The 25892-nt window shown below is 43.9% G+C and overlaps 1 protein-coding gene and 1 long non-coding RNA gene across 7 annotated transcripts in view; one reads left to right on the plus strand and one right to left on the minus strand.

Annotated features, from left to right (window-relative positions):
• The window catches only part of ARID5B (AT-rich interaction domain 5B), a 178278-nt gene extending 152968 nt beyond the window's left edge, over window positions 1–25310 (plus strand). For all 3 annotated transcript variants that reach the window (XM_025435202.3, XM_025435206.3, XM_025435203.3), the window contains 2 exons: window positions 15179–15377; window positions 18991–25310. In XM_025435202.3, coding sequence (XP_025290987.1) covers window positions 15179–15377; window positions 18991–21195 — 2404 coding nt within the window. In that variant the 3' untranslated portion in view covers window positions 21196–25310. The remainder of the gene's footprint in view (window positions 1–15178; window positions 15378–18990) is intronic.
• LOC112651880 (uncharacterized) lies at window positions 3373–13086 on the minus strand. 4 transcript variants are annotated; one of them, XR_003131135.3, is made up of 6 exons: window positions 12970–13082; window positions 9615–9789; window positions 6145–6181; window positions 5522–5775; window positions 5324–5413; window positions 3373–3938 (listed from the first exon to the last, which is right to left on the minus strand). It is a non-coding gene; the product is annotated as an uncharacterized LOC112651880 (long non-coding RNA). The 4 variants fall into 4 exon arrangements; XR_003131133.3 differs by having other exon boundaries at window positions 5522–6181; XR_007410119.1 differs by lacking the exons at window positions 6145–6181; window positions 9615–9789 and having other exon boundaries at window positions 12970–13086.
• Window positions 25311–25892: the final 582 nt, after the last annotated feature.

Consider the following 25892-nt stretch of genomic DNA (forward strand, 5'->3'; position numbering starts at 1 on the left):
AAATTCATGCATTATCCTTGCTCTGTGCTCCCACTCCATACTTGATTTGTTAAGGTCGCGCCAACTTCTTTATCCCTGGTCTTTCCCTGCTGACATGTTGACTGAATCAGCAACCTGGTTTCAGATTCAGAGCTTGTAAGATCCAAGTAGAGATGTGTGTGTGTGTGTGTGTGTGTGTGTGTGTGTTAATAACGGTCATGAATGGAATGAAGTCAAGACCCAGATGAACAAACAGGCCAGTCGGCTTGCTAGTTTGAGAGGTAAAACAGAACTGCTAAGTGTAATAGTTGCTCTTTACTATTCCAACTTCAACCCAGATGCTCAACACCCGCCTTTGCATCCTACAAATGCATCTTCAGATCACGTTATCTAGTAGATCAACTCTTAGTCATATTTTTTGAGTTCAGTTATATTTTTATCTGTGTTGCATTTAGCAAAGAGCCTCTTTTAGTATAGCCATTCAGTGAAACTTAGAATAGTTTTTGTAGGAATAATCATAGTAAACTGGGTTGGGTTTAGTACCCCATGAATAATCCCCACAAAGTATTCCCAAGAGATTGCCTTACATGTTGGGGTTATGGTCCAAAAGAATTTTTAAAAATTGGTAACAGGAATTTGAATTATTACTCGTTTTCAGTACATTATATCAACTTTTCAAATGTGAGTGTTATTTCTCTCAGTATTTAATAGAAAACCTACATTCTCACTGTACATCACAGGGACACCACTGAAATCCTCCTACAAAATAGTATCCATATCTCAGGTGAGTGTTGTGTAAAGAGCGCTTGAGGGAACACATTTGGCTGGTTTTGACTTAGGAGTCAAGGCTTTAATCAGAGCATTTTCATTAGAAACACTGTATTTTCGAAGGACTTCTATTCTGATGGGAAACTCCCCCTACCCCTATCTGCAAATGTTCCCAACACCTGAACCATCAAACTTCAAGGACCAGATAGCCATTAAAATTCACAAGAAAGAGTGTATCCCAACTGTTAGCTAACTTATCCAGTTAAAGAATGAAAATTAATCAAACATATTACAGAGCTATCACATGGTAAAAAACAGATTGAGTTTGGGATAGAAAAAGGATTGGATCTAATAGTAGAGTGAGTGTGTATGTGTATAATTAACTCAAGCAGTTATCTGGATAAAAATAGCCTCAATCATCATCATCTTTTTCTTCTTCTTCTTCTTCTTCTTCTTCTTCTTCTTCTTTTTATTTATTTGAGACAGAGAACACACAAGCAGGGGGAGGGGATAAAGGGAGAGGAGAAGAAGACTCCCCATAGATGTGGGGCTTGATCCCAGGACTCTGGGAGCATAACCTGAGCCAAAGGCAGGTCCTTAACTGACTGAGCCACCCAGGGGTCCAAAGAGCCTAAATCTTAAATGAAATACCAGTATATATTCTTTTGAAGATTGTGTACTTTGTTTCATGATCTACCTCACCTGGAGTAGTAGCATCCAAAATGCCTTCAATCAGTCAAATTGGAAAATTCTAGTAGAGATACCTCAAAGTTTACTGAGAAACATATTTAAGATTCTTAAAAAATGTCTCTTCTCTCCTCATTCTTGGGAGTAAAAGGAGTATTTCATAAAGGTTAGATCTCCCACTGGATTATATTTTTTGAAAAACTATGTCACTCCCTCTGCTAAATCTGGAATTTGTTGGGTCAGTGTGTATCAGGATACAGTAAGGAAAATAAGAACTACACTAGGTATTCAACAAAAAGAATCTATTGAAAAAAAAATGTCGTAAAGTGCAACATTAATATAGAGGTAATAACCACAGGTTCCCTAGGACCAGGAGAATAGGGAAAGAGGGTTAGGGTGTTGCCACCTAGAAGTTTAGAGAGTATGCCTCACAGAGCTGGGGTTTAGATCCCTCCTGGGGACAGGCTCTCAACCAGTGCCGGTCCTTACTGAGCCCAGAGGTGGAGCACCGAGGAGCTGCTCTCAGACCTGAGGAGGCGGTGCTCCCTGACTGGTGTTGGACCTCAGAGCAAATGCCATGAAACTGGTCTGGGATTGTTGACAGGAGCTAGAGGCTGGAACCAAATGCTGCTGCTAAATTACTGTTGGGTTGGCCCTGAAATGAACAGCAAGCAAAATAGAAGTCCTTCCTCCCCTCCCTGGTTGGCTAGGGCCCCATTTACAGAACCCCAAAAGGAAGACAGCTGACAAAAGAGGCCTGTCATCTGCAGAACCTTGGTCCCAGAATCACCAAGCAGAGCAGAGTAGATTTGGAGCTACGACAATAGTCAACTGCCAAGTGGGCCCCCCAAAGTGGAAATCCCTGCACAGATTCAGAAACTCCAGTTACAACAGGGTGATTAGCAAGGTCCTTTACCCTTCCTTGTATATCCTTTCATCATCTGGGCTCCTTTCACATTGCTGTGATCAGATACCAAGGATGTCTTGAATGACTAATAATTAATAATAGTGAAGTACTAAAATTGGCAGAAATTGACTTTAAAAAAAGAGAGAGAGACTCCAGGGAGCACCTGGTGTCTCTGTCAGTTAAGTGTCTGCTTTTGGCTCAGATCATGATCTCAGGGTCCTGGGATTGAGCCCCATATTGGGTTCCCTGCTCAGTGAGGAGTCTGCTTTTCCCTCTCTCCCCCTTGCTCATGTTCTCTCTCTCTCTCTTTCAAATAAATAAATAGAATCTTTAGAAAAAAAAAATGAGACTCCTCTTATAATTATACCAGCCTCACTCATTTTGCACCAATCATGATCCGAAAGGACTCATCCCTGCTCCTGTGTGTTGTGGTGGGGAGAAAAATCTGGGGGCAACTACTCTAGGTGTCTTACATCTTTCTCTTTAACACTTCTCTCAGAGAAGGGCAGAGGACACTCAGATCTGTCCCAGGGACTAGAAACAGTTCTGCTTTGGTCAGAGAAGAGGCTGGAGCTCTTGGCTGAATCCGTGCTTAAAGACTTGGCCGATCACTTTCCTTCTTGCTAGTTACAGGCTGTGCTAACACAAAACAGAGTGGCCTAGATTGGTGAAGGTTCACCATTTTCAAGAAGGATCAAGAAGTAAGAAAGACAAATATCAGGATGTTGCGGGCAGACATCTCATCCGGAGATGCCCATGGACATTTTTCATACCTTTCCCCATCAGATCAGAATGACTGGGTTGCTCCTGTGCAGCCAGTCATCTGGTCTCACTCTTTTCACTCCGGTGTACAGACTTGATCCCTTTCCCCCTTCCCTATCGCCAGCTTTGCTTTCCTAGAAGATGAAGAAGAAATGAGTGATCTGTGCATTATCCTTTGATTTATTTTTCATGTGGTGCGGTTCGTGTTTCCAGTAAATGTTTTCATTTTCCAACAAGAAAAAAGTAGCCGGGGCCTCAGTAAATATTACTTGTATATTTAGCTGAGCACTTTTGGTTTATTAATGAGTGTAATAATGAAAGTGTGGGTTGTTGAAAAGAATCAATGGGTGTTTTTATTTAAGGCATAACAGAAATGGTACAATGCCTGTGAATGCATCATTGTCGCTGAAGGCCTGACTCGTCCAAACTTGCCTCTGATTGGTTTAAATCAAATAGGTCCAGGCACTTCATAAAAATGTCTTTGTCAGCCTGGTTTTGCTTCCAAACCTATTCATCTCTGTCAGTTTTTAATATTAGTACCAGGCTCCTGGCCATAGTCCATTAGTACTGTACTTAATTGCTCATGTTACAGCTGATCACCAATATAAAAAGCATTCATGTTTCCCCATCGCGAGACTGTTGCTACGTGGATGTCTCAAACTCAGTAAAGCTCATGAAGTGTGATTATTCTGGACTCTTCTTGCTCAGGATATATAGTCAAGCTACCAGAGGTTGGAATGCAAAGAAAAAATGCCCACTGTCAGCTGGGTGGGACCTTTCTAAGTAGAACACTTTCTTTCTCATCCATCTCTGCATTGAAGGTGTCCCGAGTCACCTTTATGAGTAAAGGAACAAAAAAGGAAGATGGTTATTTTTATAGAGTCCTCTCAGCTTGATTTTCTGGAATAGTAATTCACCTTAAAGACTTTGTTTTCACATGCAGATTTGTTTTCTTTTTTAGAAAAATGTCTTTTAAGCACATGCCAGAGGGGGACTAAAAATCTTCACACAGAATACCAGATTACTGGTTTGAATTTTCCTGGATAAATTGCATGGTGTGTGTCTGAGGAGCACATGAAGTTGTTATTAAGGATGGAAAAAGGAGCATTAAGGCAAAAGGACTTTATGATGTGCTTTGCCGGGTATTTAGAAAATCAAAATCATAAACAAATGTATTTGCTTATGGGGAAAATGGGCAATTATGCTTCATCTTCTTATGTATGTAATGCCCAATTTCAAATTCTAACCTTTGGCTTTTCCCGTAAGCATTCCCCAGGCAAGACTGTCCTGCTGCAGGGCTGGGGGAGACTTGGGGGGAGCCGAAGCCAAGCCAGATGCATCTGGGTAGAACCCAAGTGACAGTCTGCTGAACCTCTTGCCTTTCTCCTCTGAAGGTAGAAAAGGCAGTGTGTGGGAGGTTCACGTTTTGAGGAAGATAAATATGTGCTTTAAGGTAAATGCCAAAAAGATATCAAGTTCTAAGGAACTTGACTAATCATGTCATGAGGAGAAAGTCAAGGGGGAAAGTAAGGGGAGTTGCGGCTCTCCCTATGTCCAGGACACAATTTGATCTATTCTTGCTCATTTTGATACCCTTGAAGTTAATCAGAACCCGATTCAGAAAGATACAGGCAGGGTCTCAGCATTTTAGATCTGAGAGGTCCCTTAGTCATCCTCTACACCAGTACTACTCGAGTGAGGCTTTCTGGCCTGTCTGTGCTCCACGAACAGAACGGTTTACAAATAAGCATTGTTACACTTACATAGCAATTTGCCAGAATAATTTTATGTCCATTGAGACTAATAAAACATTGGGGGTATTTTATGTGCCTTGCTTTAAATTTCATTGTTTTACTAATCATTTTCATGAATTATGAATTTAACAAAAGTGTCCCGTCAGCAAGACAGAAAATTTAGAAACCCAGTCCTTCATGTCAGGTCATTGAAGAAGCACAGCTCCACACCACTGGTCACAAACTCAGATGTTTATGGGGGACGTAGCATAGGTGGATGCAGGTGGCCAGGTAGGAAAGTAGGAAGCTGGTACATACAGCCGAGCCAGAGAGGTCCAGTGGGATCTGCCAACACCATTGCTTTGGGCAGATAGAGTCTCAGTGCTGTCAGACTTTCCATGGTTTCTTGATGACTTTCATGTGAAATCACCTGATTTAAAAATAGTAGATCCAGTATTTCTGAAAATATAAGTTAAATTAAACCTACCTTTGGGCAAAAGTAGCCTATAGGCTGTCAAGTTCTGTGAGGACTGAACCAACTTTGGCACTGGGCTAATCCAGTCTCTGCTCAAATGCCCTGCGGTTGAGGGGTGAGAAAGAAGAACCATCACTGAACGTGCTTTTCATCTAAACACTCTTCCACATACTGAGCAGGACACCTTCTGTGGCTTCCCAATGACCCTACCTTGCCTGTGGAGGCTGACTTTCTGTGCATGCCATTTCCTTGGTGATGGGCCTCCATATGTTTGGCTCCCTTCTCACTTCAAGTCCTCCTATTCCATTCAGCCAAGCCTCAGAGCACGATTTATGGATTTTCACCAGCTTGGCCTGCTGTCATGTAGATGCCTCCAATTTGTGTCACTCAGAATACCCAGAGCGATTCCAGATGTGGCATATAGTACTTCTTGGGATGTAGCAGTATCAGTCTATCAACATAACCTAAGATTACATTTGAAATTGGTAAGAAGCCCTCCTAGTTGCTGGGTTATTTTTCTGAGGTACGATAGATTTGCCATTTGAGCAACTGCCGTTTTTCCTTTGCTTCTGCCTTCAAGAGCCAATGGGTGTTTTTTGAGTGTCTACCACTTGCAAAGCACCCTCTGGGATAATGAAAACGTATGAACCAAAGAGTTTGGAATAAGGCTGGCAAACAATGAGGAAGTGCCCATGCTACCAGAGAACGCGAAGGAAACACGATGCTGGTTTCCACAAGCCCAAGTTCAGCTTCAGAACTCTCCTCAGTATGGCACGCGCAGGCCATTACCACTGACTCATTAGAACTGGAAGTTGCTGTGATCCTTGGCTTACCTAACATCATACAATCCAACTCATAGTCCATACATATCTGAAAGAGAGTTAAATTATTTGAGGTTATAAAAACTTCAGGTCTATAAGAAATTGATACAAATAACAAATTCAATAGGGATCAAAGAAAGAATAGAGAGAATTTTCAAGCTGGAATGAGCAAAGTCTTCAGGAGGATCTACAATTTTGACTGGGTCTTAAAGAGTTAGGTTATAACTTTAGAGATCGATCATCATACATTGCCTAAAATGTTCAGCTGTTGAATTTGAGACTGATAAAGATACTAATTTTGAGGGCAAGGATCATGGGCTATTGGTTTCCTGGAGTCTCCCCAGTGGACCCAGGAGAGTGTCATGAACATTTCAGGGACTCAGGAAATTGGGATTGAATGAATTAAATTAAATTTGAACAAAAAGGATGGTTTTCTCTAGGGAATGTGTGTTAAGAGGTAAGGAATGAGGTGATGGAAGAAGCTATTAGGTGAGTACTAAGGCTGAATTTCTGAATTGGATACACCGAGGCAGGTATTACAGTTTACCTTTTTAGTGCCTATTGACTGTCTTGCCCCGAGGTCCAAAGGGTAGACCCTGTTCCATCTTCCCCCATGGGCACCCATAGTGGGGTTGAGCAGTCTATGGACTTGCAACTCCTTTCTAATCATCATCTCAATGATGGGGGCTCTGGCCAGTGGGCACAGCAACACCTCTTCAACACTGCCACGCATTCCCTCTCAACCTTTTCTCCTAAACCCACAGAAGGCCTCTGGCTCTTAGCAACACCCAGCGGTCAGGGAAATCTAACAAGGCACCAAGATTCAGACAGGCTGAGGCATAGCCACAGCCCTTCTGTCTACACCCCACCAAGCTTGTTCTTGGGGACCTACAGAATTTCTCCCGAAAGGACGGTCAGTTAACTTCATAAGCAAAAGCCTCCCTCTGTATCCCTCAGAGTGCTTAAAGTGCTCTGCTACCTTTCCAATGCCTGAGTATTTCAAAAAACTTCTAAAAAGGAAAACAAAGCCCTTGCCAGGCCCTGGAGTAGAAAAACTGGTTTCTGTTTAAAAAAAAATAAACAACAGCCTTGGAAAAAAAATCTCTATTTAAAAATTCTTAAATTTGCCTCTAAATGCAAGTTGTAATTAATAGAAGTTGGAGTTTACACTATAGAGTGTAAAAACACCCTCAGGCACAAACTAATCAAGTGTGTGTGTCATGCTGTAAACTACAGCAAGTTCTTTGTTTGACCCAAAAAAAAAAAAAAAAAAGCTTGCCAAACAGCAGTTTTTCTTTGTCAAGCTCCTTTATTGTCTCATTTTCGTTTTCTTCCTACCTCCCCCCTAACTCACCCCTTTGAACCTGGCTATAGTATTTAAGAAACTTTTCAGGTCCAATGTTTTATTGATAGTTTTCATCAAGCATGAATTTAAATTTGAGAATAGATTAGGTGTCTTAGCCCCTTTTCTTTTTGATAAATAACAAGAGGTTTCTACTTATGATTTTCTGTCCTCAGGGCTTTATCATTAAGATTAAATAACTGTACTCTCAAGCATGCCACTGCACAAACATCTTTTCAATTACGTGAGTAACAGATGCCTTCACAAAGGAACTATTGAAAATTCAGAGAGCCTGTTTCCAAAAAAGAAAGAAAAAAAGTATCAGATGACAGAAGAATGTAATTGTTTACCATTAAAATATATCCTTAACTCTTCCACTGAAAACCTCTTGGAACATTTTGTTTTTAGATGAGTTATTACAAAGTTCGATCAAAATAATAAATGTTTGGGGGACCTGATGAACATTTCAGAAGCTCCATAATCCATGCTATCTCACATACATGGGACCTAAATGCAATAGTTCTTTGCCTGTTTTTACATAATGAACACTGCCTGCCTTCATTTCTGGGGTGCTTATTCTGTTGAAAACACTGTAGTTGTATTTGTCTATTATTCTTGAAATAATGTTCATCCGCCCTTGAAATGGATCCGCGCAACTTGATTCTGAGTCAGTCATTGTTTTCTCATCGAGAAGAATAATTGCCGCCACCTTTGCTTGCTGGCATTGTGGAGGGCTGGGTGCTGCTTTGGGTCTATGCCCTCTGTCGTGAGCGTGTATTTTAATCCCTAGGGGCATAATGTCAGCCTTTCTTAAATCCATTCCAACTTTCTTCAGTGTGGTCTCAAGTTGAAAGACATGGGGCTAATGTCAGTCTAGACCCTCACGGAAGTGGCAAGGAGGCACCCTAGAAGCAAAGCCCCTGAGGAGCTTTCATTCTAGATGGGGAAGCCATGAGAACCTCAAGTGTGTGGTAAGATTCAGTGCTACAGGCTGAAATCCACGGAGGATATATTATTCTTAATTTTCTCTTGCCGTCCAACATCAAGTTGGGCCTGACCTAACCCTGAGTTACCACCTTTTAGAGAGTCATGACATAGTTATCCTGCTGGCATTTTGTTAGAGGAGAATTGTGCCAAGTGCCCAAACCACAGGGCTGCTTCTGTTGTAACGGGCTGACTCCTTGTGGAATGGCCACATGAGTGTTTTATAGGACTACTGCTTCTGAGAAAAGGAGAACGCTCACCCTGATTTTTTAGTGCCTTAAGACATAGGATTCTCTTAAGCCAGGGGTGATCAGTTCTTTCAGTGTCTCCTCGGTGTCGGTACTTTTAAGACAAGGTATTTAAATGCACTGCTACCCTGCTGATATGAAAGCAGCTCAGAGAGGCAGGTAGATCTGTGTTTGAACTCAAATTTTGACATTTACTAGCTGCATGCCTTTGACTAGTCATTTAATTATTTCACTCTGAACCTCAGTTTCCTCAGCTATAAAATGAGGATAAAATAAGGTATCTGGATATACATCTTTTTGTACTGGTTGCAACTTAAGATATACAAAACGCCTGGTATTGACAGGCACTTAACACACGGTGGCTACTATTAATATCATTATACCTAATCAACATATGAGAACAATCAGAAGTTGCCCTCCCCACCCTCCCACCTCACCTTTTAACCAAGGTCCCCATAGACCAATGTAACTCCAGTTCAGGGGGCCTCTCATCCTCGAACCACCTCTCTCACATTGACAATCATTTATAGGAATCAAGCCACCGTCTTGCTGGGGCTTTGGTCCATGAACCCTTTTTCTCTTGTTTAGTTAGGGTTACAGGCACTCCAGGACCATAGAGGAAGGTGTCAGAGTCATTAATGGGCTGAAGAAACAACCCTCCCACCACTTCCAGGGGCAAATGGACAGTGTTAATGCCCTCAAAAAAAGTTTCTTGTTCATCTTCTAATGCCTCTTGAGTAGGTAGTGATAGGCAGGTCATTCTCCCAAGAAAGAGCTTTTCTAAAGACTAGTGACCGTATAATGCTGTTGATAATAATGTGCCACATACCTTTTGGGTGTCTTACACAGAACACAAAGATGCTATTTACTACACCCACTTCCTTATTAAAGAGCTCGGTACAATTTACCCTTGGTGAGCTCACGGGCTAAGCTAAGTCTTCTATACAGAATCCACACTGCGTTTTCCCATTGCTTTCCTGTCTCCCATGAGTCCTGCCATAGACTCATCCTCCATGACCTCCATGTCAGCATGGACTCTCGCTCCATGGCTTGATGGTCAAAGTCTTCAATTCACCTCCTCATCTGTTGGAGAAAGACACCGGAGACCTCTTTCTCAGCTCTCATGGTTACTGATATTTTGCTCCTCATACTCTGCACACTTTTTTTTTTTTTTCTGCTTTTTTTTTTCTGAAACTCACACCATAAAATCAAGGAGATCTTTACCCAGGGCCCACATCTTTCTTAGATGGAGCTTGGCTTTTAAAAGAACAGGAACAAAGTTTCTTTTGTACCCAGTGAGTGTTGTGCCCTCCGAGGAAACATCCCACTTCTGTGTGTGCTGCCACAGCACATTTGTGTATTTGACTTTTGTTCTGGTGCTGTCACCTAAATGCTCTTCCACCATTTTTATGGTCTTGGTCTGGGCCATTTTTATGGTCTTAGTCTGGAACCCTGAGAGGTGAACAGTATGTGAGATTAGAAACTTTCTGTTCTTCTTGGAACCTTAACCAGTGTGCATACATCATCTTCGAAAAAGAAAAATATACCTTCTATTGGCTCCATATTTGGTGAAAGATTGCTTCCCACACTTCACAGTGAAGTTATATTTTCAATTTCTGGCTGAGAAGGGAAATGTCTGGCCAAGCCTTAGAATTTATCAACCCTGGAATCAACTTGGAGGTATAATGACTTCATTTGGGATCAGATCAGGTCCGAAACCCCAGTGGAACCAATATGACATTTCTTTTCTACGACCGTGAAAAAAAAACCTAATATGTATAAGAATAGCAGTAGCATTTTTGCCTTGACATGCACACCAACTTTATTTCCCTGTGACCCTAAGATATTCTGTTCTAAGGTCACCAGCAGATCTTTGGGCCTAGACTTTTTCACAGGTTTGATGCCACGAGAATGTCTATAAAGTAACTAAGGTGAGTTCGAGAATCAATTTCAACCCTAAAAATTTCCTACTTCTTTCCCCAACTCTCCAAATTGAATCAGTTCTAGACAGTATTATAATACCGTTTTGCAGAGTTCTATAAATAGATGGATTCTCATTTCTTCTCCTAAGCACTGTTTGCTCAATGTTTTGGCCCAAAAGTTCAGTCATTCCACGCAAGCATTAATCAATACAGAAGATTATTAGTGGTTACTCGTTCAGATGAGATTTGACATTATTTTCCCTCTGCCTATGGTGAGGGAAGGGGGAACGCTGCCTAATAAAGATGAAGAGTCTTTCTTCTTTTGTATGAAATGCAAATGATGAGGACATGTGCCATATACAGTTCTTGAATGTGAGGCTGCCGGTTTTTGTTAAGAGAAGCAAGACCCTGGAGGATTTTAGAATTTGTAAATATAAAATTATCTGCCTTGGTGTTTCAAAAAAAATAATAAAAGGGAGAAAGAGTTGGCAGGTTGCCAGATTACTTACATTACAGTAATAGATTTGCTGACCCCTGACTTCTGCTGTAGAGAAATGTATTGAATTTTTCATAATATCAGATGAGGCCGATCTAAAAACCTAGTATACGGAGCACCATTATTTAACTTGAGATTTAACAAAGCCGAAATCTTTTCAAAGCAGCAATTTCTTGGATGATGATAATTTAGTGGCTCAGATGCTAATAAATCAAGGTTATCATGCTATTGATTTGTTAATTTTAACTCGGGTTGATTTTGAGTCGTCTTTATTTAAAAAAAAGAAAAAGAAGGAGAAGGAGAAAAAAAATCTTGCTTTCACAGTGACTGAATTTAATAGGAACCTTGGTGATAGCAAAAGGCTCCCCTACTGTTTCTGCTTTGGGGTGGAAAATGTTATTCTTGTATTATTCCTAGGGAAAAATAAAATCTCATGCTGCTACAAATCTTATGCCTATGGAAAGATGTTATTTTTTAATACACGATGGCTTACCTATTTCAGATCCATTAATGGCATCGTAAATAAGCATTTTGCTAATCTGAAATGTGAAATCTGGGTAATAAGAAAGGCCCATTTATCTGCCTCGCTCTCAATTCCCAGAGTAGATGTAGATCAGGGGTAAAAATCTCTCTGGATTTTCTAATGAATATATTGCTTCTCTTCCCCATTACTTCCGCCCACCTAAAACCCAACCCACATTCTTAGAGTTGCAGCCCATTGAAAATATTTCTCCTGTGTAATGAGTTCTTGGGGGCTGGGGTGCATTTTTGCTGTTATCTGTATAGTTTAGAAACTGATTAAATCTTTGTCGTACTACAAATATTTGAGGAATAATCATCCGCAAGGCATAGGCATGTTGCATTATACTAGATTCTTTATACAATACGAACCTACTCAGCTTCCTCTATTGGGCAATGTTGGCCTTCATATTGGCTAACCTGTTTTTAATGGTATCACATGGACGCTGAACGTTTAAATGTTCAGAAACCTATAATAGCCCTCGTCCTCTCGCACTGTAAAAACTTCTAATAATCAAATGATAAGATCATATCCTGTGGGGTAATTGTGTTGTACCGTGACAGGATAACTGAAAAAACATTCAGTGAAAATCTCACCAAACGGAAATCACTATATGAACAGCGATTGTTTGTGTGCCGGGTGAGACCGAGCCCTGTTCTTCAGGGCTTAGCTGGTCATATTTCTACTTGTTTCCTTTTAGCTGCTGCCTTTCTTGTTTTATTTTGGGAACCTTTTTTCCCTGAGCCACTATAATTATCTTTCAGTGATTTAGAAGGGCGGGGGGGGGGGGGGGGAGCCACTCAATTGACCTTTATACACACACACACACACACACACTCACTTGCTCACTCACTAGCTCACATATACCCTCCCTCTGGAAGCCTTGAACAAGCAAGGCCTGTGTTTGGATTCAGTTTTACCTTAGTCATGCCTCTTTCCAGATACAAGAAACATTTAATTCCACATTTCCTGCTTCTGGCTTTAGGCCTTTGACCAGCAAAGTGAAATGTATTTTTTACTGCTGTCGGCCAGCCAGCTGCTGAGTTGAGTGAAAAAGGAAAAAAAAAAAAAAAAAAAGAAAAAGAAAAAAAGAAGGGGGGGGAGAAAAAAGAAAGAAATGAAATGGAAATGTGGCCCTGCTTCTTGAATCTGCAGTTGTGTAAGGAAATTCAAGTGTCCTTGGCGCCCACCCCTCTGGGGGGCCTGGTGGCCCCAGGACAGTCAGACCCGGAGGTGAGGGGTCCTCTGCGGCCCACGCTGGGTGGGTCTCCCACCCAGTTCTCTGCCTCCTGTCACCCTCTCCCCACACTCAGAGGTAACACTACCGTGCTTCTCTGCCAAGAGAGCTCCTCAAGGTGTCGCCGTCTCAATTAGAGAATGGAGTCGAGGGCAGGGTGGTCCCAGTCCCAACCAGCAGCCACCACTGGAATACCCAGACTTCAGTGCTGCTCAGGTTCCCATGGCAACCAAACACAAGTAAAACAAACCTATCTGTCCCAACAATAAAAAATGTTTTCATTAAAGTCTATTTAAAATATTTTTTTCCAATTTAAAATATTTGATGTGTTTGGCTCCCAGACAGTAATCCCCAACCTGCTAAAGGGGATCGAGTCCCTGGCAGGACTGTGTAGATAAAAGGGATCGGGGTAACGTTGGGGACTTATAGACGAGACGGGATAAATTCAAGTATGAACAAGATTGCTTTTTTCTCTCTTCTTCTGCTTAGTTATGCTTTTTATTATATAAACATTAACTGTAATATTACAGTGGGAAGCAGGTATTTGGCAGCCATATATTATTTTAGTAAGTCGACATAGAGAGAACAGTTTCCAGTTTTAGCAGCTGTAACATGTTTAAACTCAGTTTGTAATGGGATCTGAAGATAACTATTCCCCATGGGCTGTGTTGATCTTCATGGCTGGCCCACTGCCAGATGGAGGGCTCGAAACTATTATTCACGCCTCCTTGCACATACCTTGTCCGAGCATGCTCAGTAAACGAATTCTGTTTCTAATACGTTGTAAATTGGGATTTCATTTTCCCATAATTTACTTGGTATTTTATTAAACACTGAAATATTATCACAAATGCCCCACGTCTGTACTCGCAAACCTGAACAGTTGTATATGTTTAAGGGGCTGAGATCCAGATTGCGTGGTTAGAAACCAATTTCAGGATAGCTAACAGATATCCAAACCCAAGAAGTTTTTGCCTGGAAGTCTTGGTTTAAAAATAATTAGGGTTCCCAATATTTGAACAGATTTATGTTGTTTAGAAGCCAAGTACATTTTCTTCATTGAGTCAACTTGTCTTATTTAAAACAAATTATGTTTGCTGTATTAAAGTTCATATTTTTAAGGCTGAGTCTTGTATTAATCCCACAGTGAGTCATTAATCATACCAAATGCATTATAAAAACTTTAATCACTGAAGTTGAAACTGAGATTGTAATGCAATCCATCCCTTTTAATTACATCAGCTATTTTTCCCTTTCAGATCAAGAGCTATGTCGCAAAGGGAAAACAGATTAAAACTAGAGCTGTTTGATGTTTCTCTTTTTAGAACAATTTTATGTACTTTGTTTAAAAAGTTATATAATTAAAGCGCTTGAATTTTTCAGCCCTCTGATTTTTGTGGCTTGAGTGGTCTGTCCGCCCTCCTGTTGACCGGGGACTCTTTTATTCGGCACCCTAAAACTGAGCTCATACCGGAATCCCCTACCCACCTCAGAGCTCAGGAGAAGACAGCTGTCTCTCAGCCCCACTGTGCTTGCCTCCCGTTAGCCTCTTTATCTGAAGTGTCTGGTCAATATTTTGACATGAATGGAAGTATCAACTTTGGAGGCAGGCAGAAATTCCATCTCTAACAAATGGTGTGCTGCTTCGGCAAATTATTTAGCCTTTTGGGGCCCTCATCTGTTAAAAAGGAAATAATAATAGTAGTGGCAGTGGTAGTAGTAGTAGTGACAGTTATAATAATACTCCATAAAGATGTGGAGATGACATGGAATAATCTAGGACACTAACCTGGCACATACTAGTACCTCCTAGACTAATCATCCTCATGAGGTCAGAGGCTTTGAATATTTTGTTCACTGCTGTATCTCAGTGCCTTGAACACTGAGTACACAGTAGGTGCTCAACAAGCAGTTGCTGGCAGAATGATAAACGAATGGCAGCCGTCATGAGTGTTGCTCTTGTTGCTGTGCTGATGTTGTTGGCACTTAGCCCTGTTTCACAAGCTATGATAATGATGTTAACTTCGTGCGCTTCCGTCGGCATCTTTGGTATATAGATTCACAAAACCACAAAGATGTCTTGCAAAGAAGTAGGTATGTTACCAGGTACTGGTTTTTGACTGAGGGAGTATATATATCCCTGAACCGTGGAGTAAGTTTCTAGAAATGCGCTGGTGTCACTGGAGATGGAGTCATCAATAAACTGCTTGTATTGAGAAAAGAAACGAAACCCCAATAGCATCGATGCTCCCGGAATTGCCTCTCATGATTGATCGCGTCTTCTGATGTCATTCCAGATTAATCCTACCGTATGAAAGGTTTATTAAAGGGGAGGAAGATAAGCCCCTGCCTCCAATCAAACCTCGGAAACAGGAGAACAGTTCACAGGAAAATGAGAATAAAACAAAAGTATCAGGAACCAAACGCATCAAACATGAAATCCCTAAGAGCAAGAAAGAAAAAGAGAATGCCCCGAAGCCCCAGGAATCACCAGAGGTGAGTTGCTGTCCTACACACACACACACACACACACACACACACACACACACACCCCTCTGTGAGACTCGCCCTGTCCCAGGTCTCCTGAAGCCCCGCGTCACAGCCGGTGCCTGCACACCCGCAACCCCAGACTGAGAAATCAGACCGTCTCAGCCCCACCGTTCCCCAGAGGGTGGATCTGGGTCTGCTCAGGAGCTGGAACGCAGTGCGTGGTGTTACATGGGATAGGCCAGGAATCAGATCTAGAAAGATGGGATCATCCTACAGAAAGCTCAGGTAGCGAATGCCAGCTTTGAGATAGAAGGAGCCAGAGCTTCAGCTCTTTGAAGCCAAGGGACTCCAGTGTGAACGATGTGGCTTCTTTGCCATTTCACAGCCAGTCTATGTGAGGAGTTGGTGTGACATCGAAACACACTTTTGTGGGTTCTAGCGAGGAGGAATGTTGAAGTGATGTGCCGTGTCTCTGCAGGACTGTCCTCAAAACTTCAGAGATTTGTTGGCCTCCCGGAATTGACCTCTGTGCAACAGCCTTGGGTTGAGACCAATTTAGAAACATCTTAAGTACATATTATTTATGGGAGAATTTTGAAATTGTTCCTCTGAAACCATTATTATCTCTCATGTTAACAGGTAGTTTCTGAACCTTTTAAAACCAGTCCCAGCTACCCACAGCCCCCAGCAGCTCTTTGGTAGAAGCCATTACTGTCAGCGTACAGCCGGTCATGGAGGCTGATCTGGGCTCTGTTTCAACATGAATAATAAAAAACCCTGCTGCCCATAAAAAACAAAACAAAACAAAAAAACTTAGCAGCCACATTTGGAGACAGCATGTTCTAGGATTCAACCCCAGAGGGAATTTTGGTACTGATATTAAACACCCCCTAAAAATCAGGTTTATAATGAACACATAAGAGACTCCTTAATTAAACATTGGCTTGAAACACAACACACAGCAACCTCCTAACTAGAAATTAACCTACCCAACTGACTCCTGTTTAAGAAGATGATAGGAGTACCAAGAAAAGACTTTTTTGTTGTTTTTATTTTTGTCTCATAATTATTCTAAGCTTCAGTAATTAAAAAAATGGGGGGAAAGAGATGATGCAGAGATTTCTAAACATCTGCAAGCTTGCAACATAAATGGCCAAAAGCAAGGAAATTCCAAGTTAAGGCTCACATTCCATTCTTCCTTTATCCTGTTGGCCTGGTGATTTATTATAGGGTTTTGGATCAGTGAGTTCTGTTAGATACCATATGTACAGCATTGCCAGAGCACCAGAGGACAAACTGAGGCCAGAGGCCAGCTGACCTTTGAGTGGCTCCACTTTGGGGATGAAGTTTGAAATGGTGGTTTTGTGAGGTGGGGGGTGGAATCCTCAGCCCACTGCCCTAAAGCCCATCAGTGTGGGAGATGCCTGTTACCAAGAGTAGGGCCCGACTCCCTCCAGCTCAAAGAAACCCTTAAGGCCCTCAGGCTCCCTGTTTCTTATGGGCCCCAATGCCTTGGGGCCCTGTAAGTGTCAAGGGTTATCATGATCAGGTCACCTGAACAACCTGGCATCTCATACCCTCTCCAAGGTGCCCATATGGTAAGAACTGCTTCCCCACCTCCAATGTACACCCATGTGTTAGACCACGTGTATTCCTTCTCATTGACTGGGTGTTGGGGGTTTGGATTTTATTGCTGTCATTGCGGTTTTTATGGTCCTTAATTTTTGATGTTTTCAATATGAAGCTGTGAAACTCAATGGAGATAGGAGGTTTTTATAAAGCTCTTCCAGTCAAACCCACTGTCTTCAGGTCATTGGATTGCAAGCTGCCTGGTGGGAAGGTACCATTTAACCTATCAAGGAAGATCATAAAATGCCATCCTAGAAAAAAGGTCATCACGTTTTTTCTGCCTAGTTTTCAGAGACCCCCTAAACCTGTTTGTTTCGGGTTTGTTTGTTTGTTTTTGTTTTTATTTTTTTAGATTTTATTTATTTATTCATGAGAGACCCAGAGAGAGAGGCAGAGACATAGGCAAAGGGAGAAGCAGGCTCCCTCTTCTGGGGGTTTTACGATGAAAACCATAGAACGCCCTGTAACCAAAGGCCTAGGTCACAGACACTTCAATGAGACTGATATCCCCTATAGCTTCACTTCAAACAACAGCCCCATCAGAAACTAACATTTAAATGCAATTTGCCTTTTTCCCTTGCCAGACTCCTTTTTCTGTATTTTCATGTAGTGTATGAGCTCAAGAGACCAATGGTGATTGTTAATGTAGAACAAGTAATGATATTTGTACTGGAAAAGGCAGCTATTAGTACGAGAGAGAGAGAGAGAGAGAGAAGAAAGGAAAGGAGAGGAGAGGAAGAAGGTAGAAAAGAAGGAAGGAAGGAAAGAAGAGAAAGATGATAAGCAAAAGCTCTTAGGTCTAACACATCCCTCAAAGACAGGGATATCTTCAAGTGGATCTCCGAAAGGGTTTGATTCCTTAAAATTTTTGTTTCTGTGCATCCCTACACCAGCATCTTCAGTTTTACCCAAAGATGTTAATGTGGTCGACACTTCTTTTCTTAACAAAGAAGAACAATGTTCAAGGGACGAGATGGAGTGGGGCCCGAGGTGGGGGGGGCGGGGGGGGGGGCGGGGATTCCGGGTAGAAGACCAGCTCAATACAACTGTTTTGTGACTGTTCTCTAAGACATGTCAGGGCAGAGTGACAGTTTTGAAAGGGCTTGTCAGCCAGCTGGGTCACAGATGGAAAGTTAAAATGACCTTCTAAGGTCAAACTTTGCACAGCTACATAAAGCAATGAATGGGTCAAATTGTGCCCACAATTTCTGTCAATAGGGACACATAAAGAGCATCCATCTCATTGACTACAATGTATTCCAGTGAATAGAAAAGCTGTATTTGTGGTGGTGCTCACTGGCTGAATTTTGATAACTTCATTTTTAGCTTTAATAGAACTGTAGTTTGCTGCAGCAGGCTTCGAGTCCTTCTGTCCCCAGGTAGACAAGGCTGGTGTGGCATCTGCATAATTTTCCAATATTTTACCATTTTCTGCATGTCATATGGCACCGGGTAGAAATGAACACTTCCGCGTTGCTAATTTTATGCATGGCACCAGCCGCATTGGGATGGGATCTGCCCTCTCAAAGAAGGGCAAGGGGTTCTAGTAAGTTTGTTGCTTGTTGTTGACACGGGGTTGTTGGTTGGTTTTTGAAAGAGAGATGCTTAGGGAAAAAAAAAAAAAAAAATCTTTCTCCAAAGTGTCATAAAGCACAACATGTAATTTAAAACCCATTTGGATAATTGACTGATTTGACAAGAAAACAACCTCAGAATTAAACTATATATTGGAATCAAGGAGTGATAGGGTTGTATACCATCAGTACATACCACTTTGCGATTCTGATAGGTGTCTAGCCCAATGTTTCCGTAATTTAGATTTCTTTGTTTAGAGCTGTGATCGGGAGGCAATAAAGCTTTACCGATACTCCCCGAGCTGATTGACAAGCCTGTTTTCAAGAAAAACTGCTGCGTGTAATATTTTGCTTCATAGCAAAATGTGTCAATGCGCTTGGCTTCCTTCTGACCGCCTTTTGAAATATCTTATCAGGTTTCATCAGAGCCAGAGAAGGAACAAGAGACTTCGAATCAGAAGAGCATCACTGAGCCCCTCCCAGCAGCAGAGGGGAAGAGAAAAATGGAAGGGTACCAGGATTTCGCGGCGAGGCCCGTGGGGTCCCGAGCGGACCCCGAGAAGGACAGCGACGCAGACCGAGGTGCCGGCGGTGCGACGGCCGCAGAGGAGGCGGGGGAGCAGGGGCCTGTCCCCCCGCTGCCCAGCGCCCCTGCCGCCCCTGACAGGGGCCCGGCCCTGGGCCCCGGGGCTGGCAAGCAGCCCCTCACCTCTCCCAGTGCCCCTGCGGACTCGAAGCAAGAGCCCCAGCCCTGCTGCTTTGCAGAGAGCCCGGACAGCGAGCCCCAAGAGCCCCCCTTCCCCGGCTTCCCCGCCGCGCAGCCGCCTCTGGCCAGCCAGAGCGAGCTGGAGGAGGACAAGCTGCCCGCCATGGCCGACTACATCGCCAACTGCACCGTCAAGGTGGACCAGCTGGGCAGTGACGACATCCACAATGCGCTCAAGCAGACCCCGAAGGTCCTGGTGGTTCAGTCCTTTGACATGTTCAAGGACAAAGACCTGACCGGGCCCATGAACGAGAACCACGGGCTTAACTACACGCCCCTGCTCTACTCGAGGGGCAACCCGGGCATCATGTCCCCACTGGCCAAGAAGAAGCTCCTGTCCCAAGTGAGTGGGGCCGGCCTCTCCGGCAGCTACCCCTACGGCTCCCCGCCCCCTCTGATCAGCAAAAAGAAGCTGATCCCGAGGGACGAGCTGTGCTCGGGTTTGCCCCAGGCCCACCCGGGCCAGGGGAGCGACCACGCGGCGGTGAGCCGGCCGTCGGTGATTCAGCACGTGCAGAGCTTCCGAAGCAAGGCCTCGGAAGAGAGAAAGGGCCTCGGTGACCTTTTCAAGCACGACAAGCTGGGGCGATCGGAGCCGCACCGCTGCAGCTTCTCCAAGCATCACCTCGGCCCGCTCGCCGACTCCTACGCGCTGAAGCCCGACGCCCCGGAGGGCAAGGACAAGCTGCTGGAGAAGAGGGCGCTGCCCCACGCGCACGTGCCCAGCTTCCTGGCCGACTTCTACTCGTCGCCTCACCTGCACAGCCTCTACCGGCACGCGGAGCACCACCTTCACGCCGAGCAGACCTCCAAGTACGCCTGCAGGGACGCGTACAGGGAGTCGGAGAACAGCTCCTTCCCCGCCCACAAACACCAGGAGAAGCTGCACGTCAATTATCTCGCCTCGCTGCACCTGCAGGACAAGAAGCCGGCCCCCGCCGAGGCCCCCGCCGACGAGCAGCCCACGGACCTGAGCCTCCCCAAGAACCTGCACAAACCCACGGGCAAGGTCCTGGGCCTGGCCCACGCGGCGCCCGGGCCGCAGGAGAGCAAGGGCGCCCCCCAGTTCCCGGCGGGCAACGGCCAGAGCCGAGACGGTCACCCCAAGGCCTGCCGGGTCTCGCCCATGACCCTGTCGGCCCCCAAAAAGTACCCCGAGCCGCTGTCCAGGGCGAGCCGGCCGCACCACGTGAGGCTGGAGAGCTTCCGCAAGCTCGAGGGCATGGTGCACCCGGTGCTGCACCGCAAGGCCGGCCCGCAGGCCGTGGGCGCCGCGCGGCCCATCAAGCGCGGCCTGGAGGACCTGGACCTGGTGATCGCGGGGAAGAAGGCCCGCGCCGTGTCCCCGCTCGACCCGCCCAAGGAGGCCTGCGGGAAGGACAAGGGCGCGGAGCTGGAGGGCGAGGGCGGCAAGGCGGCGGCGGCGCACGGCGGCCCGGGGGGCGCGGGCGGGGGCGCGGGCGCGGGCGCGGGCGGGGCGGCGGCCGACGGCCACAAGGCGGCGCTGTCCTCGCCCATCTTCCCGGGGCTGTACTCGGGCAGCCTGTGCGGCTCGGGCCTCGGCTCCCGGCTGCCCGCCGGCTACTCCCACTCGCTGCAGTACTTGAAAAACCAGACCGTGCTCTCTCCGCTCATGCAGCCCCTGGCTTTCCACTCGCTCGTGATGCAAAGGGGGATTTTTACGTCGCCGACAAATTCTCAGCAGCTTTACAGACACTTGGCTGCGGCCACCCCCGTGGGAAGCTCGTACGGGGACCTTTTGCACAACAGCATTTACCCACTCGCTGCTATCAACCCTCAAGCTGCCTTCCCGGCCTCCCAGCTGTCGTCCGTCCACCCCAGCACGAAACTGTGAGCCCGGCCCCGGCCGGCGCGGCTCGCGGAGCTCCTCCCCTCGCAGCCCCGGGCGCGGCGGCGGCGGCGGCGGCGGCGGCGGCCTTAGGAGTCAGTATTTCCTTCTAAGCCCGGGGGCGGGCGGGGGCGGGCGGGGGCGGGGCGGGCCGACCCGCCTAAGGGGCCGCGGAGGCAGGTGGACAGAGCTGAGCTGAGCTGCTTTGTTCTGGGACGCCTGCCGCCTTGGCCGGTCAGTCCCGAGCCCCTTCCGCCGCAGATGCCCTTGCACCTGGATGGTTCACTGTGCACGTGGGTCTCGCGAAGGGGGGTGCGTTACCCGGGAAGAATTTAGGAGACCCCGTCTTGAGTTCCGACGGTCAGGAACAATCTGGGCAAAAAACAAATAAATAAGTAAAAGGGACAGGCGTTTCACAGGAAGGGGCAAGGAAGACTGGCAAAGCGTTTGCCAAGGGATGCCCCTCTTTTCCTAAAACTCTCCAAGGTTCAATCAATGCAATGTATAGTGAAACTTCAATAGATCTTTCATTTTGACACTATTAAACAATCCAGAGAAGTAAACACTGTTAAAATGACTGTATATATTTGCTTCTTAAAACTACCCGTATCACTGTTCGCTCACCTAATTTATATACAGGTAGTTCCATTTTCTCCCACTTCCTCCTTGTCCTTTTTTTTTTTTTTTTTTTTTTTTTAATTAAACAGTATCGCTTTTGTTTGCAGGTCTTTTGTTTTCGTTTTGTTTTATTTCGTTTTGTTTTGTTTTCAAGGCTGACTGACTGTCCTAGTTGTTGATGTGTGTTTGTAATTTTTTCCACATCTTATCATTTTTGAGCAGCTTTGGGTGGTAAAGTTATTGTTTACAAATTGAAGCAACTGATTCTAGTGGAACTAATGAAAAAGAAACCGTTGAGCACACAATAGTGCAAAGAATGTTCCTTTGCAGATCCGCAACTTAAGGATTTTGTTCCTCATAAGTGGCATAGTTGAAAGAGCTTATACACTGCTTACCCGGCCAAATGCTTTGCTTTGAAGTATTGGGGTCTGTGAAAATATCGAGCATTGTACTTACCTTATCTAGGCTGTGAAACTGTCCTACATACCAGAGGAATCATAAAAACAAAAACCTCACCGGCAGCAAGCTGCTGAATAACAAGAGTCTAGAGGACATATTTGTGGGCTGCACAGATATTTTAGGAATTTCAGAAATTAGAACAGAAGCCAAAATGATTTACATTGGTGTTGGCACTGATCCCTTTAAACAGTGTGGGAAAGGGGGTTGGGAAGAAGATGGAGCTCGTCTCTCCAGAAGAAAACCAGCAGCTGGAGGCCCGGGCACCAACCAGATACCTTCCTTGGGCCATGGTCTTTTGAGTAATAGGTAGCCACATTGCCTTCATCGAGTTGGCTTCTGGTTGTTCCCGAGAAGAACCTCCCAGGCCACATCTTTGGGGATAATTGGCATACTGGATTACCCATTTCAAAAGAAAGTCCTCTTCTTTGGGTTTCTGGGGCGTTAGATTTGGGTGTGTGCACACATATTTGGTGGTGCACGTCGTGGTTTTAACCGCCTGGCAGTACGGTCCACTTGATGATTTATTTTATCGTTGGAAGAGATGGTCATGTTGTTCAAGCAGTCAAAAGATGTGGAGAGTGTGGATTGTCATTCTTGCCACATTATTCCCTTTGCTGCTGAGCTGTAACGGTCAAGGTGGATACATTTTCTAAGCCTGTTAAAAGTCCATCGATACAGAGTGGATTTTTCTTTCCCAGTCCCATCCCTGCTGATAAAGACTGCTTTGATGAACTCCCCAGCCAGCCCTCTCCCCTCCTCCAACACTCCCCAGTAGACATTAGAACCATAGTTAACCAGTCTTTTACCTCTGAGATATTTAATTCTATGAAAATTGATGACAATTTTCAACTTCTAAATAGGTAACTCGACTGCAAAATAATCAAAACTGGTAAACGATGACACTGCGGCTCTTACACAAAGCCATGCATGCCGTGCATTTGTATTGAAATGTCTCCATGATATGAAGCCAAATATTCAATGTAACATACTTAATATCCAAAGGTGGAAACAAAAGAATGTAGAGATCTAGTGTTAAGAGTTCCATTTGCTTCAATTAATTATTTACCTTCCTGTGGAATTTCACATATATATATATATATATTTAAATATATATATATATATTTAATAGAACCATAGATAGACTAGTAGAATATAGATTATAAATGTGTGAGTGCAGATTATCCTGCTATTGCACAAGATAGAGGGGGAAAGAGATCTCAATTCCAGCTGGCAGGATACTAGCCAGGACACCTAGAAGAAAGTTGCACTAGAGTGAATGGTGGCCGAATCAGAAGACATGGAACAACAAGGAATCTCCAGCATTTCCGCAGCAGACATGGGCTAGATGGTGTGCGGTTTCTAGGAGTTTGTGTCTCCAAGAGATGGGGGCCTTCTGTCCCTAGTGGACCTCACCTATCCATTTGGAATATGGGCATTTGTTTTCCCCACTACAGTGATTTCAGTCTGGTTTCATCATGTTGGAATTCGATCACACCATTTTCAAACAATGTTAACAGAGTCCAGCTTTTGTTTTTCTCATCTCTTCCGAGAGGAGACTCACTGTTTCTGTCTGAGGAAGCTCATACCCTCGGCAAAACATCAGGACAAATAAAGAGAAATGGGGGTATACATTCCCAACAGAAGCAGTGTGTTATTTGTTTTAAAACTCCGGACAGAGATCTTGGAAATCTTTCAAAAAGACCATTGAATTCTTCATTGGCTGAGAACTACATTTTAAAAAGTCTTAAATAGGGCTTTGTTTGCATTGTTTGAGTTCAAGGGGCCTTATTATTGAATGGAATTGCACAAGCCTTTCTTTGTGCAATCAAACCATTGTTATTGGTAGTTTAGTAAAGGAAACTGTGGAATCTAATTGGCAATGGAGTCATAAATCTATTTACTGAGCGTGGCTTCCAAGAAATGTTGCAATTCAAAATAGCACTAAGTCCATGATTTACTGGAGATTTGGAGATTCTAAATAATATTTTTTAAAAAAGAAAAGAAAAACCTTTCCATGCAACTTCTGGTTTAACTTTTGGCAACTCAATAAAACAAAACAACAACAACAACAAAAAACACAAAACAACAAAAAAAAAAAAAAGAAAAAAACGAAAAAACAAAACCAAAAAAAAAAAAAAAAACCTATCCCAGCCCAACTGAGTTTCAGAATTAAGTATTCTTCTAGTAAGTGATTGGAACTTGTAATATTTGCCACAGGACTGACTTATTTATTTACTAGCTAGAAGCTCTTAAGTTCACTTGTTTATCAGGGCATATACAGAAGGGTTTGTTAAAACTCAATGTTGACTTTACAACTTTCTGACCTGGTGCATGAATTCTCAAGTACTGTATTTCAGTGTGTTGGTGTGTCTGATGGAAATTTCGAGGTGATCCCACAAAAATATTTTATGTAGTGTGCCTTCAAAGAGAACCATTTCTTTCTCTTCACTTGTTGTCCCACAAAGTCACATTTGGTGGTGGTCAGCCAAGTCCCATCTGGTCCAGTTTTATTCTTGTCCCAGTTTTAAAGAGAAATGGGAACAAGTTTGCCCTGGTGAGACCCACACCATTGCAATGATTATCTTGAGCACTTAAATTCCAGTGTTGGCTGTTGATGTATTTGATATTCTGCTTGTCTCCCCATGGTTGAAATATGTCTGAAAAATAGCAGCATAATCTCTTGGCTGTTTATACTTTTTTAAACTTTCCTGTGTTGTAAATATTGTATACTTTTGGTGATTCCAGCTATGTAACCTCTATGCTCTGTAAGGTGATTATTTGTATATAGCAACATGGCCCAGTGATATTACATAGTTTCCCAATGGAGAGGTTATTGAGTAACCTTTGCATTAGTTTAAACACTACCAGAAGAATGCTGAGCCAAACTATAAACACTCAATTTTGTATGTTTTCCAAATTGTACTTATTACTGCTTTTGATACTGTATTACGTGCCAATAGTTTCCCAATCACATAGCAGGCAAGAGATATTTTGTACTTTTTGATCCACTGTAATATTTAATAAAAAATGTTACTATCTGTTTCCTTTTGGGTGTGAGCAATCTGTTACTTTTCCCTGAGGAGTACTGGGGCCTCACAAGGGCTCTTTCCACCCCATTATCTCCAAATTGGATCACAGTAGTGACAGTGATGGTGGTGGTGGCAGTGGCGGTGGCAGTGAGGATCAGTGAGGATGGTGTCTGTAGTTTGTTTAGAACCTGCCGGGTAAAAAAAAAAAAGAACCTGCCGGGTGCCCAGTTGGCATACAGTGTCTTTAGTCTTCGCAACCCCATGTGAATACAGTATGCCCATTTTACTGATGAGAAAACTAAAGCTGAGAAAGGTAAATCAACTCACCCCAGATCACCTGACTCGCAAACCATCAGAGTCAGGACTTAAACCCAGAGCTCTCAAGTCCATGACTTCCTTTGTATGCCATAGTCCTCTCCTGGAAGATGACAAAAGTCACTTCCTGTTTACTTGGTCCACAGAGATTTACTCGTGCATCAATTGCCAGGCATAGTGTTAGGAGCTGGGAATACAATGGTGAGTAAAAGATAAAGATTGTCTCTGGAGCTTATATATCTTATGAGGAAGAGTTAATCAAGTAGTCACCCATGTAAATAC

Source organism: Canis lupus, chromosome 4 (genome assembly GCF_003254725.2).
Source record: "Canis lupus dingo isolate Sandy chromosome 4, ASM325472v2, whole genome shotgun sequence".
Taxonomy (NCBI): Eukaryota; Metazoa; Chordata; class Mammalia; order Carnivora; family Canidae; genus Canis; species Canis lupus.